General features: G+C 42.3%; 1 protein-coding gene across 4 annotated transcripts in view; it reads left to right on the forward strand.

Moving 5' to 3' along the window:
• The window catches only part of exoc6b (exocyst complex component 6B), a 106,492-nt gene that overhangs the window by 4,705 nt on the left and 84,061 nt on the right, over positions 1-17,726 (forward strand). For all 4 annotated transcript variants that reach the window (XR_012592511.1, XM_074624248.1, XM_074624249.1 and 1 more), the window contains exons 2-6: positions 7,140-7,305; positions 7,429-7,476; positions 7,560-7,650; positions 7,828-7,873; positions 9,654-9,858. Coding sequence is in view for 3 of the 4 variants with exons in the window: in XM_074624248.1 (XP_074480349.1) it covers positions 7,140-7,305; positions 7,429-7,476; positions 7,560-7,650; positions 7,828-7,873; positions 9,654-9,858 (556 nt within the window). In the remaining variant the exon portion in view is untranslated. The remainder of the gene's footprint in view (positions 1-7,139; positions 7,306-7,428; positions 7,477-7,559; positions 7,651-7,827; positions 7,874-9,653; positions 9,859-17,726) is intronic.

The raw sequence follows: 17,726 nt of genomic DNA on the forward strand, positions 1-17,726 counted from the left end.
TTAAAAATGATTCAAACCGATTAATCGATTATCAAAATAGTTAGTGATTAATAAATACAGCTCTAAATTTTTATACCCAGTGGTCCTGAGAGAACTCATATTTCATTAAGCTGGATTTCTCATAGTCAGAATGACAATTAAACATGAACTTGAACAGATACTAAATACCACAACAAGTGTTGGTTGTGACTAAAAAACATGTGGCCACACTTTGTCTCTGTGTCGATGATTGCTGCTAAATGTGTCTGCTGTTCTAGACGCTGCTGAGAAGTGCTCTGTCATGGATTCATACGTCTCTCTGTCTGTCTCTCAACGCCGTCGCTCTTTCATCACTCTTGTTTTTATAATCTCAGCTGTTCTGTGGTCGTCAGCGTAATGTGATAACTGCTTTTGGAACAAGAACAGAAAGACACACACAAATCCTAATTATTGTTGGTCCTCCTGATACTGACTCTCTGTTTTTAAATAGACACATACTCCTCTTTAAACTGCGTAGTTTTTGGTGACTATTCCTGTGATGATGTAACTTATATTTGATACCAACATGACCTGACAGAGATGCTGAAAAATCAGGCATGAGCTCACAGTAACAGAGAGATGTGTGTGTGTGTGTGTGTGTGTGTGTCTCTGTGTTTGTATAATATGATGAACAGTAAGTCAGCTGGTTTGTTATTATCGAGTCTTTCTTGTTCGTACTGATAACCGACTGATGAGTATGGTTTTTATGGCTGTGTGTAGTGGTAAATAAATACAGTATAACAGTAGTTAAAGGACCACGCCTGTCTTTAGATGGATGTTAGTAACCTGAGGTTAGGCTCACTGATCCGTCCTGCTTCTCTCAGATCAGAGAGGAATGCTGCAGCCGGCCTCGACCTGCACGCTGACGCTGCTGCAAGATAACACACTAATAACACACTAATAACACACTAATAACACACACTAACACAAGCTAACACATCGACAACTTACAATGCCAACCTGTTCTTTCGTTTGAAGAGCCTTAGTCCCGGGAAAGTTACTATTGATTAGCTTAATATTAGAATCCTAATGCTTGAAAATATGGCTAAAATATACTAGATACTGCTTTGATAATCAATTATTTGGTTTGAATAATTCTTTAAGAAAATAAGAGTCTAAATTCTCTGATTCTTCTTCTTAGTCCTCTTGGCCCCCTTGGGAGCATAGGGCGTCCACCATGGATCTCCACCTCACTCTCTTCTGTGCAGTGGTCTTTGCTTCTTGCCAGGAGGTCCCGATCTTGTTTAACTCGTCAAGCATAGACCGTCTCCAGTTGTTTTTTGGTCTCCCTGGCTTCCTCTTTCCTTGTGGGTTGTAGTCCAGAGATTGTCTTGTTATGTTTGTTTCTTGTTTTCTGAGTGTATGCCCGATCCATCTCCACTTTCTCCTTTTGATTTCTTTGTTGATTTGCTCCTGGTTTGTTTGTTTCCACAGGTCTGTATTTGTAATTTTTCTGGGCCACCATATCCTCAGTATGTATCGGAGGCAGTTGTTGATGAACACTTGCAGTTTGTTGGTGATTGTGTTTGTGGTTTTCCAGGTTTCACAGCCATAGAGAAGGACAGATTTTACATTTGAGTTGAAAATTCGGATTTTTGTGTTTTTGGAGAGCTGGGAAGAGAGCCATACAGGTCGGAGTGTTCTGAAGGCATGTCTTGCTTTGCTGATGCGTAGCTCCACATCCTTATCTGCTCCTCCGTCTGTGCTGATGTTGCTTCCCAGGTAGACAAACTCTGCCACATTTTCTAGGGGTTGCTCCTTGATATTTATTCCTTGGTGGGATTTAGTGTTGATCCTCATGACCTTGGTCTTTCCAACGTTGATCATGAGGCCTAGCTGTTTGCTGTGTTCATGTAATTTGTTTGTCTTCTGTTGCATTTGTGTGTGTGTTCCTGAGATCAGTGCCAAGTCATCTGCAAAATCGAGGTCTTCCAATTGTGTGAAGGGAGTCCACTGTAACCCCGTCCTTCTCTGATTGCAGCTTCTTAAATGTGAATATTTTCTGGTTTCTCTCCTCCTCTATGACAGTAAACTGAATATCTGTGAGTTGTGGACAAAACAAGACATTTGAGGACGTCATCTTGGGACATTTTTCTCCATTTTATAACATTTTATGGACCAAAAAACGAATCGATTAATCAAGAAAATAATCAACAGATTAATTGACGGTGAAATAATGGTTAGTTGCAGCCCTAGAACTAAAACTATTCTTTAACTATCATTTTTTGTTGCAATGAAGATCCTTCTATTAATCTATTTTCTATCCTTTTCTTGTCAACACTGGTACATTATATTTTATCTCATTTCATTTTATTCTGCACTATTTTGATCACAAAAGAATCATGTGAATTCCTCTGATGTGAAACTGATTTCACATGCAAATATAGCACATTACATACATAAGATTTCTCACATATGAAAATGTGAAAATGATGACATCACACGTGATTAATTCACAGTCAGGTACATTTCACACAGAGCTGCAACGATTGATCGATTAGTTGTCAACTATTATATTATTCGCCAGCTATTTTGATGATCGGTTTGAGTCATTTTATAATTAAAAAAAGTCTCTGATTGCAGCTTCTTAAATGGGAGTTTTCTGGTTTCTTTCCTCCTCTGTGACAGTCAAGTGAATATCTTTGAGTTGTGGACAAAACAAGACATTTGAGGACGTCATCTTGGGCTTTGGGAAACAACATTTTTCTTAATTTTCTGACATTTTATAGACCAAACAACTAATCCATTTATCCAGAAAATAACCAACAGATTGACAGTGAAAGTAATTGTTAGTTGCAGCCCTATAAAAAAAATCTGATTTTTTTTTTTCTGTTTTTGCTTCAGCCAAATACTGCAAGAATACAACGTTGCTTTAATCAGATGTTGCAGTGAATTTGAACCCTGCTTGAGTTGTTTTCTGCCCGTCGCTGCTTCAGAAACAGCTGAATGTGTAACAAACCTTGTTCATGTTTGTCTCTGAGCTCACTTCACGGCGGTGTGCTGCTTGTTGCGTCGGCTAATCTAATCAGTCAACTGCAGTCGTGCTGCTGCAAGAAAGAAAGAAAGAAAGAAAGAAAGGAGAATGCTGTCAATGACTTTAAAAAGCTCCCTCTGTCTGTGTGAGTGAGTGTGTGTGTGTCTGTGTGTGTGTGTGTGTGTGTGTGTGTGTGTGTGTGTGTGTGTGTGTGTCTCTGTGTGTGTGTGTGTGTGTGTGTGTGTGAGTGAGCTCCACCCGGTGTTTAACACTGTGCAGCTGGTGACTTTCTTCAGATTTAGCCATTAATGACAGAGGACCTTTTCTGTGTGTGGTTTTCTACTATATGGACATAGAAAACGCTGGTTTCTGATTGGTTGGCAGGTGCTCATTTATAGTAGTTGTGCTGGACAGTTTAAAACCACAGTTTTAAAGTGGTGTTTTAAAGTTCAGGTAACCATAGCAACGACACTGATGCTTTGCCGTCGACTGGTCAGAGTATTGGTGCCTTCAAATGGGGTCGTGTTTACTGCGTTCACGAGAAGAGTCCGTATGAAAATAATAGACTGGCTGAGGGATATTATTTTGTTATGGTAGTCTTTAGGTCTGTCACGATTACTCATTTTGACGATATATTGTCCCAGAAATAATCGCGATGTTATAGTCATTTTAAGACCATTTTTTGCCACTGATATAATAATATAATAGCATAATAATTTGAAAAGTCAAAGTTAATGTGATAATAACAGGTTAAAGCAAATTTGTTTAAACAAAACAAATTTCTTTAACACATTAACGTAACTTTAAATTTTTTTATTAACCTCCTAAAAATGTGACCAACAAATGAACAGATAAAAATGTGGTTCATTTGCGATTAATCGCGACTAACTACGGACAATCGCGATTAATCGTGATTCAATATTTGAATCAATTGACAGCCCTATTTAAAAAAGTTTTTGTTTTGCAGGTGTAAATAATTTTGTGTGATGTCATGCAGGCCATGCATTGAACATCTATTTGAGTTATATTATTATACGTCATTGTGCAAACATCCATCTGCCATAATGGGTAAATACTGATGTTGGAGAATCATTTTAACAGCATTATGATTTTGATATCAGTCACGCTGCAGAGCTCTGGCTGGAATATTCTCATGTTTCAGACATTTAGCGTGGCACGAAGGAGTGTGTGTGTTTCTGTAGGGAGGAACTTGCCACAAGCTTGTTACAGCTCTCTCACACACACACACACACACACACACACACACACACACACACACACACACACCCTGCTGAGTCATCAGTCTGAACTTGGGAAGACACACCAACACACACATTCATTCATACACACTTAAGAAGGTTAAGATCCTATTTAGCCAGCTGTCAATTCACACACACACACACACACACACACACACACACACACACACACACACGGGTAGCCGTTTACAATGATGTCATAACTCAGAGCAGCTTTCTTCGTGTCAGTGCTCCTTGCTTTCAAACTTTTAGTTCCCCAAGCAGCCATCGTTTCCTCTTCTAACTCCACCTCCTTCAACATCTGCATCCCTCCCTCCATCATCGTCATATTCCCCCCTCTCTTTTATTTATTTATTAAGGAGCAATAGTAGATTTACAAAAGAGAAAATAAGACGTGTGTTCCATGACACGCCACCGCGGCAGCAGTGTGTTTTAGTCTTAAGGTGTGTCACAAGAGAAAGCACACGTTACTGAACAAACTGACAAAACAAACTATTCTCTGTCACAGTTTTCGTCTCAGATTAAGATTCATGTTGGGAACAACTGATTTATTCACTGCATCCCATTTGATTGAAGCACCATCCTGTAGTTGGAAACAGACATGTAGAAAGAAGTGCAGCATGCTCCTCTCCTCTCCTGTTGGTGTCAGACAGTACCAGTTACTGTGGGAGTGAAACCAGTCACCGCTAACACACATGCTGCTAATCTGAACTTGTTCACACTAGTGCACAATGTCAGGAAGCCAGCTATTGTTGGAGACTTCACAGGAGAATGAAATCATCTTTATTTTATTGTTCACCAAAAAGCAACACGTCCTCATGTGTCTGTTCTGTCTATGACCGTAACTATGATCCAAGTATTGAGAAACTAAACAGCTGACTCAGCTCCTTTCTTCTCTCATTCATTCACTTATTTATGATATCATTTCAGTGTTTGTTTTATCCTCCGGTGACTTTACAGTGTTTGTCGAGGGCCGTGGTGGTTGAACAGACTCTGGATGCACTTGGTGAACTTGCATGCAAACATGCAGTCAGTCTTGTAGTTCATTGTATTAATTTTAGATTGTGGCGTCAGACCTGCTCTCTATTGTACGAGTCGGGCATTTCCTGGTCAACAGGAGGAAGGGCGGGGGGTTCAGGACGTACACAGGTGTGTGTTTGTGCTGTTTTTAGACGGGAAAGAACACAGGAAGAACTGTGCTATTCCAGAGAAGACTTGTACATCAAAATACTCTCATTTTATTTATCTCTAGGTTTGTGTTCATATGGGACCAGTTTATAAATGAGTTATAGTGGAGTAATGCTGTGGAGTCTTTTGGAGGTTGTAGCGCTCAGTTTTAAAGCTAGAGTGAAGATACTGGTATCATATGAAACTAGAAAACCTAAAGAACTTGTTGGTAACAATCATGTCATACTAGCATGTCACAAAGGTGGTTAAATAACGCTCCAAACATACGCTACATTTTGGCGAGGGAAAAACTGTCATGGCCAATTTTCAAAGGGGTCCCATGACCTCTGACCTCCAGATATGTGAATGTAAATGAGATCTATGGGTACCCACGAGTCTCCCTTTGGGAATACTTCACCCACAAAATGACCATTTGTATTAGGGCTGCACGATATGAGAGAAAATATGCGATAACTTTGAATATTACCTGTGATAAATAAACAGATATTAAGAGTACTCAGTTCTGCCTTTCTGCTGCTAGATACAACACACTGCTTGTTGAATTGAACATTGAAGTGAATACAAAAGGAACCAATAAAGAAAGTGCAGTTTTCTACTGATGCTCGCTTTCAACTAACTCCAAAAAGTCTTTGGTGATGTGTTTATTGTGTAAATTGACATTGTGATAACGATATGTAACGTATTTGTTTATCAGACACTCGCCCCGTTTCGCCTTGAAGTCTTGAAGAAAACTTTATTTTTCTCTCTCATGTCTCCACGGTGAACGGAGAATCCACAAACGGAGAAAAGTTAAACCACTTGGGACTCGTTCGGACGAGTAGCGTGAGACTTTTTATGCGGAAGTGTTTTAAATAGTGAGGTTTTAGCGAAGATGCATGTGTTTGGGAAGTGATGAGCATACGACTGGATAACTGAGACTTGGATTATCCGGCACGAGTTGTGTGAGGGTTTGTAAACGGATGTTTTGATGTATTTTTACTGTTGTCAAACATGCTTCTTACTTCCTCTTCTTCTTTAAGAATTCAATGTAACACAGGATGAGTAATGGCAGTGATTGTAAGAGCATGAAGGCATTGAAGAAGTGGAAACTAGCTGCTGTGCTGTGAATGCAGCTGCAGCAGTTAATGAATGGAAATGATGAGCATGGTGTTGCTGAAGAGCGACACAATAACGCCCCCTGATGGACACAGAGTGTCGATGCACCCGCTCCACAGCTGGATCCCTCCACACATCCGTCTCCCTTTCTTCCTCGTTCCTCCTTTTCTCTGAGCGTTTCATTAGTCGTTCAGTTCTAACTTTCTTTCTCGTCTTTAGAGATGTTTCATTTATTCGACAAGGTTCCTCATAACTCATTAAAATAAGTAAATAAATGTGGATTTGTAATGTTTTACTTGACGCCACATTGAAGTCTGTAGGCCATGTAGAAGTGGAGTAACTTTCTTCATTGTTGTGTTTACGATCTTATTATGCAGAGAAAAGGTTTAGCTGTATTTTTATCATTGCTTGAGTCTCCAAACCCCAAACTTTCAGAAGATGTACAAGAAGTGGAACTAGAAAAGTTACCAAAAAGGGAAAAACTCCAGTCTTAAGGGGTGAAAATTCAAAGTTCAAAAGTGATCTTAGAGTTCATAGGATTTAAAAAGAGAGTAAATATCTCCCCCCCTTCTTAGCCGCTGTCTGCTCTTGTTCTTTCCGTCCAGGTCGGTGTACGATGGCCGGGAACATGGCCTCTTCATGGAGAAACTGGACGTGCGGATCAGGAACCACGACCGCGAGATCGAGAAGATGTGTAACCACCACTTCCAGGGGTTCGTCGACTCCATCACAGAGCTGCTCAAAGTACGAGGGGAGGCGCAGAAACTGAAGGTGAGGATGGACGGGGAGGAGGAGGAGGAGAGAGAGAGAGTACTGAGGGACGAAGGTTAGAGCTCAACGTTTAACGACAAACTGAGACTCTCCTCTCATGTGTTTGTTGTTTTTCTCTCTCAGAGTCAGGTGACTGAGACCAACACGCGTCTTCAGGGTGATGGCAAGAAGGTAAGTCGACAATATCGACCAATGAGGACTTTGTTTCTGGAGACTTCTTAACTAAAGCTAACTCAGAAATCTCCTGTTTTCAGCTCATGAGCACTATGGAGGAGCTGCAGCAGTGTCGAGTGCAACAGAGGAACATCGCCACCACCATCGACAAACTGACGCACTGCTTACCAGGTAACACACACTAGATAGGAGATGCACATGTTAGGCTCATGTTTCAGGCCTGAAACTGTGTTTAAGGTAGATCTATCTGCTCATACAAGCACAAACAACACTTGTTTTAACCCCGAGCAGTCCTGCAAGATCATCAGATCAACTGTCTTTTTCTTCATCTCTCTTTTCTTTCCTTAGTCCTGGAGATGTACAGCAGACTTCAGGAGCAGATGAGAGCCAAAAGGTCAGTTACTCATTCTCATTCTCACTTTTTTTCTGCGTTTACACACATTTTAGTTCGAGTATCAACATCTTGGGTATGCGTAGATGACATGTTCTGAAGATAAAGGTTTATAAATGCAGTCGACATCACCCCTGCAGGGTCAGGGGGGGTCGGGTTTGTGGTCCTTCACTCAGCAGGTCATAAGGAAGGTTTGTAGTCCTTCACTCAGTGGGTTCTACAGCTGGCTGGGAGACTACGGAGCTGTCGACCGCCTTCCTACCGGCAAACTGGTCTCCTAGCGGCGGGGAGTGAGGCGGAGGGACTGCTGGGTGCGCTAGCTGGCTAATTATTGTCTTGTTGTGGTCTGATAAACAGTAAATTTATCAAATTGTCAATACTGTGTACATTGTTCTTATTTTTATATTTCCTTGTATTTAAAATGTTCATATTTTGTTTCACTTTTGTTTTGCTTTTTGCACCGTGTTGTATCTTGCTTTTTGTTTTTACCGATGCTTTTTGTTCTTCTTCCTGTCCCATCTGCTGCTGTACACTGCACATGTCCCCACTGTGGGACTAATAAAGGATTATCTTATCTTATCTTACATTCAGTGATAGCAAATGTGCAAATAGGACTACTAGTTCGTCCGTCAACAAAACAGGAAAAGCAAATGTTTATTTAACCAATGAAATGACACATAAATGTTGTGCTTCCTGTGATTGGTTCGAATGTTCACACCAGAAATGAACGGTTCCAGAGTTCACTTGAAAGCGGTCCAAGACCCCCCCCTTTGAGGCGGACCAGAGAGCGATGGTTTGGTCCGCTCCAGAGTTTGTGGCCGGCGTTCACACCGACCCAAATGACCCGCACCGAGGGGGTAAACACTCCTCCAGGGTTTGGTTCAACCGGACTAAACATGCGCCCTTAATGACAGGAAGCACATGCTCCTTTAATATGAATAATAATCACATTAGTAAATGGTGCATTTTGACTAATACAGGCAAAAACTTTGTTTTTCATGCACTGGTCATTTTTTAGATTTTGGGCTATTTTGCATCCATAACATCCAGAACGTCTTCTTTCAGACTAGTGGAAAGAAAACATCCAAAATACACATTTAGCTGTTTGTTTTACTACTTTGTCTATTTGGATTTCTCCTAAATTCACCCAAAGTTAGCATTAGATAATGCCTCATTTACATATTTAAACATAACATTTCAGAAAACTTGTAACAGAAAAATAATTGTCTTAAAGTCAGTAATGAACTGGGGACGTTTCTTGGTGATATCTATTAGTCAATGTACCATATCCACCTGTAGTGTCTCCCATTAACTGTCGCCACTAGGTGGAGCCAGAGCGTTGGGAATAGATTTTCCCTCCCTGCCCTCGGCCTGACCTGCAGATCAACAGGAGTCTGGTTGCTCATAAAGTTGTCGTTTGTTTGTGTGTTTTTCTTCTTCTCTCCGTCCTGCGGCTGCAGAGAGCAGCGAGAGGTCAGCCAGCATCCTCCGGAGGGAAAGTGAAAAGTGTGTGTGAGAGATGCAGTGGAGTGAAGTGGAGTGAAGTGTTTGGGGGGGATATTGTATTGTCAAAGATCCCTGAGGTGTATCTGAGTGTGTTTACTTCTGTGTGTTTATCTTTGTGTGTTTCTTTAGTCCTGACAGCCAGGACGTTGTTTTAATGCTGCGTGTCTCATCCCGTAACCAGAAACTCACCGGTTGAATCGGCACAAAACGTTCATAAGAAAACAATGTGTGATTGAATAAATGTGTGTGTGTGTGTGTGTGTGTGTGTGTGTGTTAGGTACTACCCGGCGCTGCGGACGTTGGAGCAGCTGGAGCACACGTGTCTTCCCAGGGCGGGTCAGTACCGCTTCTGCTCCATCATGGCTGAAAACATCCCCAAACTGAGGACGCAGATCCGAGACACGGCGATGACGCAGCTGAGAGACTTCCTGGAGAGCATCCGGAAACACTCGGACAAGATCGGAGAGACCGCCATCAAACAGGTAGACCAAACACTCACATAATAACATGATGCATAGTTAAAGGGCGGGCCCATTCTTTTTTATTTATTTTTTTAGGTTTTTATCAGCGGTCAAAGTATGTTTTAGTGTCAAATGCTGTTTTGCCTTCAAGCTCTTCTAAAAACTTTTTCCCTCGTGGTGACCTGACGTAGGTTTCTGCATGATGACGCTGCTACATGTACAGTATATATACATCCTTATAGTCAGTGTATTGACGGTACATACAGTAACTTAGACGGCGGTCGGCGTGCTCAAAAGGATCAAAATGTGAGCAAAAGAACCAGAAATGTCGTCGTTTTTTTTATTCCACACGTTCTTCTTCCTTCATCAAAACCTGGTGCCTACATTACCCACAATGCAACTTTTCACATAACTAATGTAGTGTGTGTGTTAGTGAGTCTGCCTGCTACATTTCGTAGTTGCTACCTCTGCCGATAAGGACTGTACAGTGTTACTGGCACGTCTGTCTCATACCACAATAGTTTTGTGTTCTCCATCATGTCTGTCTGTTAATCAGAAGCAGCAGCAGTGTGTGTGTGTGTGTGTGTGTGTGTGTGTGTGTGTGTGTGTGTGTGTGTGTGTGTGTGTGTGTGTGTGTGTGTGTGTGTGTGTGTGTGTGTGTGTGTGTGTGTGTGTGTGTGTGTGTGTGTGTGTGTGTGTGTGTGTGTGTGTGTGTGTTGCTCTGTGGTTGCACTGCCAGTAAACATGTAGACGCTGCAGGAGACGGCGTGGCTCGTCGATGAACATTCACAACACACAGAGACGCTGCTTTTCAGCGCTTACCTAATTGTTTTTCTGTTTTCCAAGGCCGAGGAAGTTCTATACGATGAGTGTGTGTTTGTGTGTGTGTGTGTGTGTGTGTGTGTGTGTGCTCGTGTGCTCTCTTGTGGTATCCAATAGCTCAAAGTGAGGCCTCCTTGTTTATTTGTGTGCCTCCATTATTTGGGGAATGTTGTTGCGTGGGATTTCAGGATGGCGGGGTGAGGAAGGAGCGACCTGACGACAGACAGATGAAAGGACGGAGACTCTGAGAGAAGTGGCCACTCGGTCTGTAGTGTCGTCACGTTAGTGTCGAGGTCTAAACGGGACCTTTCTCGCACTTTGTCCCAGTCTTTCTGCCCCACATGTCTTTCCTGCTTCTCTCTCCTGCAGTATCAAAGTCGGGGCTGCTGTGGTTCAGGAGGTCTAGAGGGTCGTCCACTAATCACACGGTAGCTCTGAAGATCATTCAATACGTTTACATGCACAAAATATTCAGTTTTTGGCTGAACCGCAGAGGGCCAGCTCTACGAACGCAAAAGTCTGTCACTGAGTGATGAAGTGTTAGAGTGTCCTCATTGGCCGTTGCTCTTTCAAAATGAAAAGGCGGAGAACATCCCTTAGTTTATATTTTCAGGGTGGCGTTCCAGCAGTTCCACTCACCGGCGTAGTGCTCCTCTATCGACGCATTTCCATCAGATCTGGTGATGGAGGGCGTCTCAACGCTTTCCATTCATTTCCTATGGAAAGCAGGAGAAGCTGTCACCCAGTGCATGCTGGGAGTGTTGCGGCGAGTTGGAGAGGTACTGTATTTGCATAAAGTTGAGAAATCTCAACTTTATGCAAATGAGCCCGCCGACAATGATCTGTTGGCTTTAGATAGAGGTTTAAAGTCCAAACTGTTGACCCCTTTAAAACAACCATAACTGACTGACATACTAATAATGACTGAACTTTCTGATCTGAAAGAAGATGATTTTGTCCTCTAGGTGTCACTAGAGGATCATTTCTCTCTCTTAATCCAACACACTGCTGCTTCTGGTTGACCAGTGATTAAAGGTCCTCTTGGAAGCAACAGACTCACACATTGGTTCTCTTCAGGGCAGGAGGGGGGGTCATTAGTAAGAAAATTATCTGCTTCGGCCTTCACAGTCACCACATCTCACAGCGATTGGGAGATTTTGCAGCGACATGTTAGCCATGGCATCATCAAAACACTAAGTGAGGGAACATCTTTTGGACATCTCTACCCGGGGGCACCTTACAAAGACCCTTAATGTTGAGATCACATTGAAACTATGACGACAAAAACACCGAGAAGTGCAGCAAACGCAGAGGAATGAGTCTTCAGACGAGCCTGAAGTTAGTCCTCACGTATCACTCCCCCTCCACACACACTGTGAACCCCTCCGTGACCTTTAGGTGGGGGGTCCCGGTGACCGCACTCTTGAGAATCACAGGCGTAGAAAATCCACTTGCAGTCACTGAAGAAGCTAACCGCTAACTCCGCTCACCACTAATTAGAGGGAGATTACTGAAGCCCCCGCGGTCCAGCAGCCCTGATACTGATACTGGGATTATGTTGTAGTATCAAATGTTTGGCTCGCAGCGCTCACACTCAATCAGAGGGAAGCGTGTTTATGTGTGTGCGGACGATCGAATTAGAAGTTCTTCTTTCTTTCCTTCCTTTCCTTTTGTCCCTTTTTTCTCTTCTTCTCCCCCCCCCCTGTCTCTCCATCTCTTCCTCTCTCTCAGACAGCGTGTCTCTCTGCTGCGCTCTGTTCCAAATTAGCTGTAACTCTCTGTACCCGGCCGTCGCTGCAGCTCCCTCCACCAACGATGTGAAAATAAATAGATCTGGGGAAAGAGGAGGGGATGGAGGGAGGAGACGGAGGAGAGCACAGGGCTTTACAATGGAGCTATTGTCTGCTGCCACATGCCCATAGAAGAGGAGGAGGAAGGGGAGAGAAGGAGGAAGATGGGGGGGAGAAAGAGGGGTTTGAGAGAGGGAAGAAGCAACAGGGAAAAGGAGGAAGAGGAGGAACAAGATGTATAAAAAGGAGGGAGAGAGAGGAGAAGATAGATAGGGAGGCAGAAGGTGAGAGGATGGAGGGAGGAGGTAGAAGGGTGGAGAAGAAGAAAGCAAAGAGGGTTTGAGAGAAAGGAGGTTTGAGAGAGTAGGGAAAGAGGAAGAGATGGAGGAAGAAGAGTACAACAGAGAAGAGGAGGAACAAGACGGAGAAAATGATAGAGGTAGAGGATGAAAGAAGAGAGGAATATGTAAAGGAGGCATTGAAAGATGATAGATGGGGAGGTAGAAAGGGTGAGGATTGAGAGAGGAGGAAAAAGAGGACAGGTTTGAAAGAGGGAAGAGTAGAGAAAGAGGAAGAAGAGTACAACAGAGAAAAGGTGTAAAGGGAAGAGGAGGAACAAGATGGAGAAAATGATAGAGGTAGAGGATGGAAGGAGAGAAAGGGGGGAATGGAAGAAGAGAGAAAAGGAGGATAATAAAGGTAGATACTGGAAGTAAAGGAAGCGAGAGAAGTTAAGGATATCATAGTAAAGAAATGGAGTTGGAGGTGAAGAAGAGGATCAGGGATGGTCGGGAGTGCCGGTACTGTACAGCATATGTGCAACTCACAAGGAAGCGAGATGACTCACTCCTTACAACGCGTCCTAGCTGGATGCAAGCGTCTGATTATGACGTTGTGTTGCACCGTGCCGCTCGCAGCCAGTTAGGACACTACGATAGAAAACCAAGCTGATGTTGTCGTTGGTGCTTGCTTGCATCGCATCCAGTTAGGACACAGTGTTGCTAGAGTTGCTAGAGTCACTAGATTTTACTAGTCCGTAGTGGCATTTCACTTGCCCCGGACCAGCGGGTAATCCTTATTGTACCATATCATATTATTGCATCATAAACGTCTACTAAAGCCTTCAAACTCATGATCGTATCCTGGATCGTATTTCGTTGTATCACCGTATGTAAAGCGAGCTTTCTGAGGAGGAGGAGGTGAAAGATGAAGAGGGATGAAAACAGTGAGGAGAAGAAGAGTAGGACGAGATACAGATGAAGGATTAAATAAAAGGGAAAGAAGGGAGGAATCATCTCCAGTCGTCTTCGTCCTCTGTCATTTCCTCTCTTCCTCTGTCACATCACATTTCCTCCTCTTTCTCTAGATGTCCGTCTGTCTTTCTCTCTTTCCATCTCCTCATCTTTCCATCCCTCCCTCCTTCTCTTCCTCCTCTTTTTTTCTTTTATTCACTTTCAGAGCTTCTGCTGTGTATTCGGTAGTTTCATACACACACACACACACACACACACACACACACACACACACACTAATGGGAACCAGACTGTTGGGCCTGTGAAGTGGAAGAAGATTGATTACCTGTATCTAGTTACTGAACACACACATGCGTGTGCGTGCAGCGAGGGTGGCGTAGGGCACGCGCTGGGTCGCTGTATTGAACCATCACGGGGGAAAATAGAGCGTTACAGGTCGTTGTGTCACTCACTCTGTGTGTGTGTGTGTGTGTGTGTGTGTGTGTGTGTGTGTGTGTGTGTCTGCCGAATAATGCTCCACAGTTCACTGCCATCGGACACCATTATTTCTGCCTGCCAAAAAGTGATCTATAGTGGGGATGTCCTGCATGATACAGCTGTGCAGTTGACTTTGAGTACGTCATGAGTAAGCCGGTGCTTTGGTACCAAAACAATAAGTTTTTTTAATAATACTTTAAATTCAATTTTTAAATACTTTTCCTACAAACGCCTCTTTAAATTTACTAAAATAAAACAAACTTCTCAAACATATTAACACAAATCATCTGCACAAGACTAAAGAATAGAATACAGTGGCACTGGCCCAACCTCTGTCTTTCAGACGTTGTAACAGGCTCAGTTTTAAAGCTAGAGTGAAGATACTGGTATCCTATGAAACTAGAAAACCTAATGAATCCATCAGTACCAACCCTGTCATACTAGCTTGTCGGGAAGAAATAAATAACGCTCCAAACTTACGCTACATTTTGGTGAGGGTAAAACTGGCTTGGCTGTTTTCAAAGGGGTCCCTTGACCTCTGACCTCCAGATATGTGAATGAAAACTCTTGACATGAACAGAGTGAAAACTATACAGATAAAACCGATGTGGTAAAACAGCATCATTTGCAGTTTGAGAAAGGTAATAAGTAAAGCTTGAGACGCACCAACCCGACATCAGAGAACTAGCGACAACGAAGGGCAACTGTTGCGTCGCCAAGCTTTGTTTTGGTCGACAAGTTGCACTCGAACACACCGCAAAGACGACAGTCGACGGACAGTTAACACGTGCGTTCTGCATCTGCGTGAGAGGAAATAACTCTCCACACCAGCAGGCGGCGGTAGTCTGTATTCGTCATTCAAAAAAGGGGAAACAGGAAGACCGAGGACGGCGGGTAAACAAGCCGTTGTTATGATACGTAAATGAAACAATGCAGCGTTTACCGACCATTTTCACACCGCTCTCACTCACCACTTAGCTTCATTCCAGATGTTGTTGTGAAAATATCTGTGTATTGGAATGATCAGATGAGATGAGGGTGAAAAATGCGTTTTTCCTCTTTAACTTTACTCGTTGGCTTGCTTTCCTCACTTCTGTTTCTCTTCTCGTGCGTTGATTTGTTTAAGCTGAACAACCAATCAGAGTGATTTCTCTCACCGATGAGCTCTGCCGACGATTCAACATGCCGAATCGGCCGAGAAAGCTCCGACACGGGCAGACTAGAGCTGACGGTGCCGGGACACACCGCAAAAACTAGACCGACAAACGCTCACCGACGGCCCCAAATTGTCCGACGGCCGACCGTTGGCCTGGTGTGTCAGGACCTTTAGGGATATTGTACAGCTTGAGGACTAGATGGACTGAGACTGATATGGATCCTAACTTGATGCCCTGTTGTTGGTTTTTTTTCTGTTCATGCCTCTCTTTCTTCCTGGACCTATTGTGAAAGTAACCCTTGGCACAAAGCTATCTTCTGATAACATATGAGCTGTATTGTATTAGCCCTGGTGACATCATCCTCATGTGTGTTTGTGTTCCACTAAAACAAAAACTGCAAAAGAAAAGTACTAAGATGTGCAATTGTGCCGGATATCTTGAGTGAGATCAGGAAATATCTGGCCAAGCATTCAACACCAACTTCAATACTCAAAACTCAGTACAGCCTACAGTCCACCAGCTGTTGGAAAAGTTATTTTGGAGAACAACTTAACTGCTGGCAAAGATTACATTTGTTTTTAAAGTAACGTTAAATTACATTTATCTATGTTCCAAAATAAGAGCCTGCTCTAACTACATAAACCTCTCATTTCCTCCTTCAGAGAGTGGCGTGGACGCTTGTTTTTCACGAATCGTTCCCACAATAAACGGCCGGTTTAAACCGCCTGTCAACAAGGCGATCAGCAGGACTTTACTCTTTCACTTGCAATATCCGTCAGTTTCCGCGCCGAGGCCGCAAATACACACAGAAGACTGCGAACCGCCTTGAAGTTTGTCAGCGAAGCACATACTTCTATCTCGGGGCTGCCTTGTGGTGTCGCCACAGTGTAACATCGCATCATTTAGAATATAGTTAGTCATTTTGCACTAAATGGATTACAGTGTGGCTCTGACTCTGCTCCTCATCCCCAGCTGCTTGTTCTCACGTCTTCTTGCCATCTCCTCTTCACCACCTTTCCTCTTACTCTTTTCTCCTTCTCCTCTTCGTCCTATCCTTCCCCCATGTTTCCCCTTCTCTGCTCTCCCTCTTTTCCTACGGGATCGTGCGCAAGAGATGACGCACGTTCCCGCACTTGAGCTTCAAGTGCCTCGCCGAATGCCGCCCCTGAAGAGAAACGCGACAAAAGACGGGGGTTTTAAAAAGGTTTCTTATTTGCAACAGAAGGTGGTATTGCCAGCGGATGCCTTTGGGGACAACTCACCCACCTGTTGAGGAATGCTAAAAAAGCCGAATAAGTGGAGTTTATGTGACGCAGGTGCTGACGTACGTATCTGCAGCGTCGCATACTCTAGGTTAGATGCTTTTCTCTCGCGTCCGTCTTTCATGGGCTGCCGTCTTTTCAGGTCTAGTTATGTTAATTTGTTAAGTGGAGAGAAAGAAAACGACCATTTGACGGATTAGAAAGGAACGACACGCAGAGAAAAACAAACAAAACAAGACTCTTCGCTTTGTGGTTTTGAGGTCTGTGCCATTTTCGGTTTCTGTCGCTCTTTCAGTATTTTGGTTCTCTCAAGAGTTTTGGTTGACTGAGTCTGGAGGAACTGGGGAAACCCCCTTTGCTGAGCGTCTTTAGAGATTATTTGTTACCTATTCTTTTTTTTTTTTAATCATGTTTGTTAGTGTTTACTACAACAACCTAAACCACTACAAATAAAATATGTATGCATAACAGTAATTGCAAATTGAAAAACAAACTATTCACAAACAATGTAGGAGAAAAAAAGTTAATAATAATAATAATATAAATAAATGAATGAATGAATAAATAAATACATTCATACATAAATATTAAAATAAAAAATTAAATAAATAATAAAAAATTTGAATTGGAGGAATAATAATAATAATATAAATAAATACATATAAATAAAAATGATAATAAATAACTAAATCAAATAATTAAAAATTTTGAATTTGTTTCTTACATATTCTTTTTTTAATCATGCTTGTTAGTGTGTCTACTTTAGAAAAAAGACTACACAACCTAAACCACAAGAAATGAAGTATGTACATATAACAGATAGTAACTGTAAATTGAAAAACAAACTATTCAAAAACAAAGTAGGAGGAAAAAAATATATAAATAAATAAATGAATAAATAAATGAATAAAATAAATACATAAATAAATAAATAAAAATTATAAAATAAAAATTATAATAAATAAATAAATAAAATCTATATATTTTTTAAATTTATGTTTGTTACCTATTCTTTCCTGTAAATAGAGGTCTCACCTCCCTTCCTTTGTAACCTTCTATACCGAGAAACGAGACTTTCCACTTTGTTGTTGTCTGATGTGACTCATTATTCTTGTATGTGCGTGGGCA

This window comes from Sebastes fasciatus, chromosome 22, assembly GCF_043250625.1.
Source record: "Sebastes fasciatus isolate fSebFas1 chromosome 22, fSebFas1.pri, whole genome shotgun sequence".
Taxonomy (NCBI): Eukaryota; Metazoa; Chordata; class Actinopteri; order Perciformes; family Sebastidae; genus Sebastes; species Sebastes fasciatus.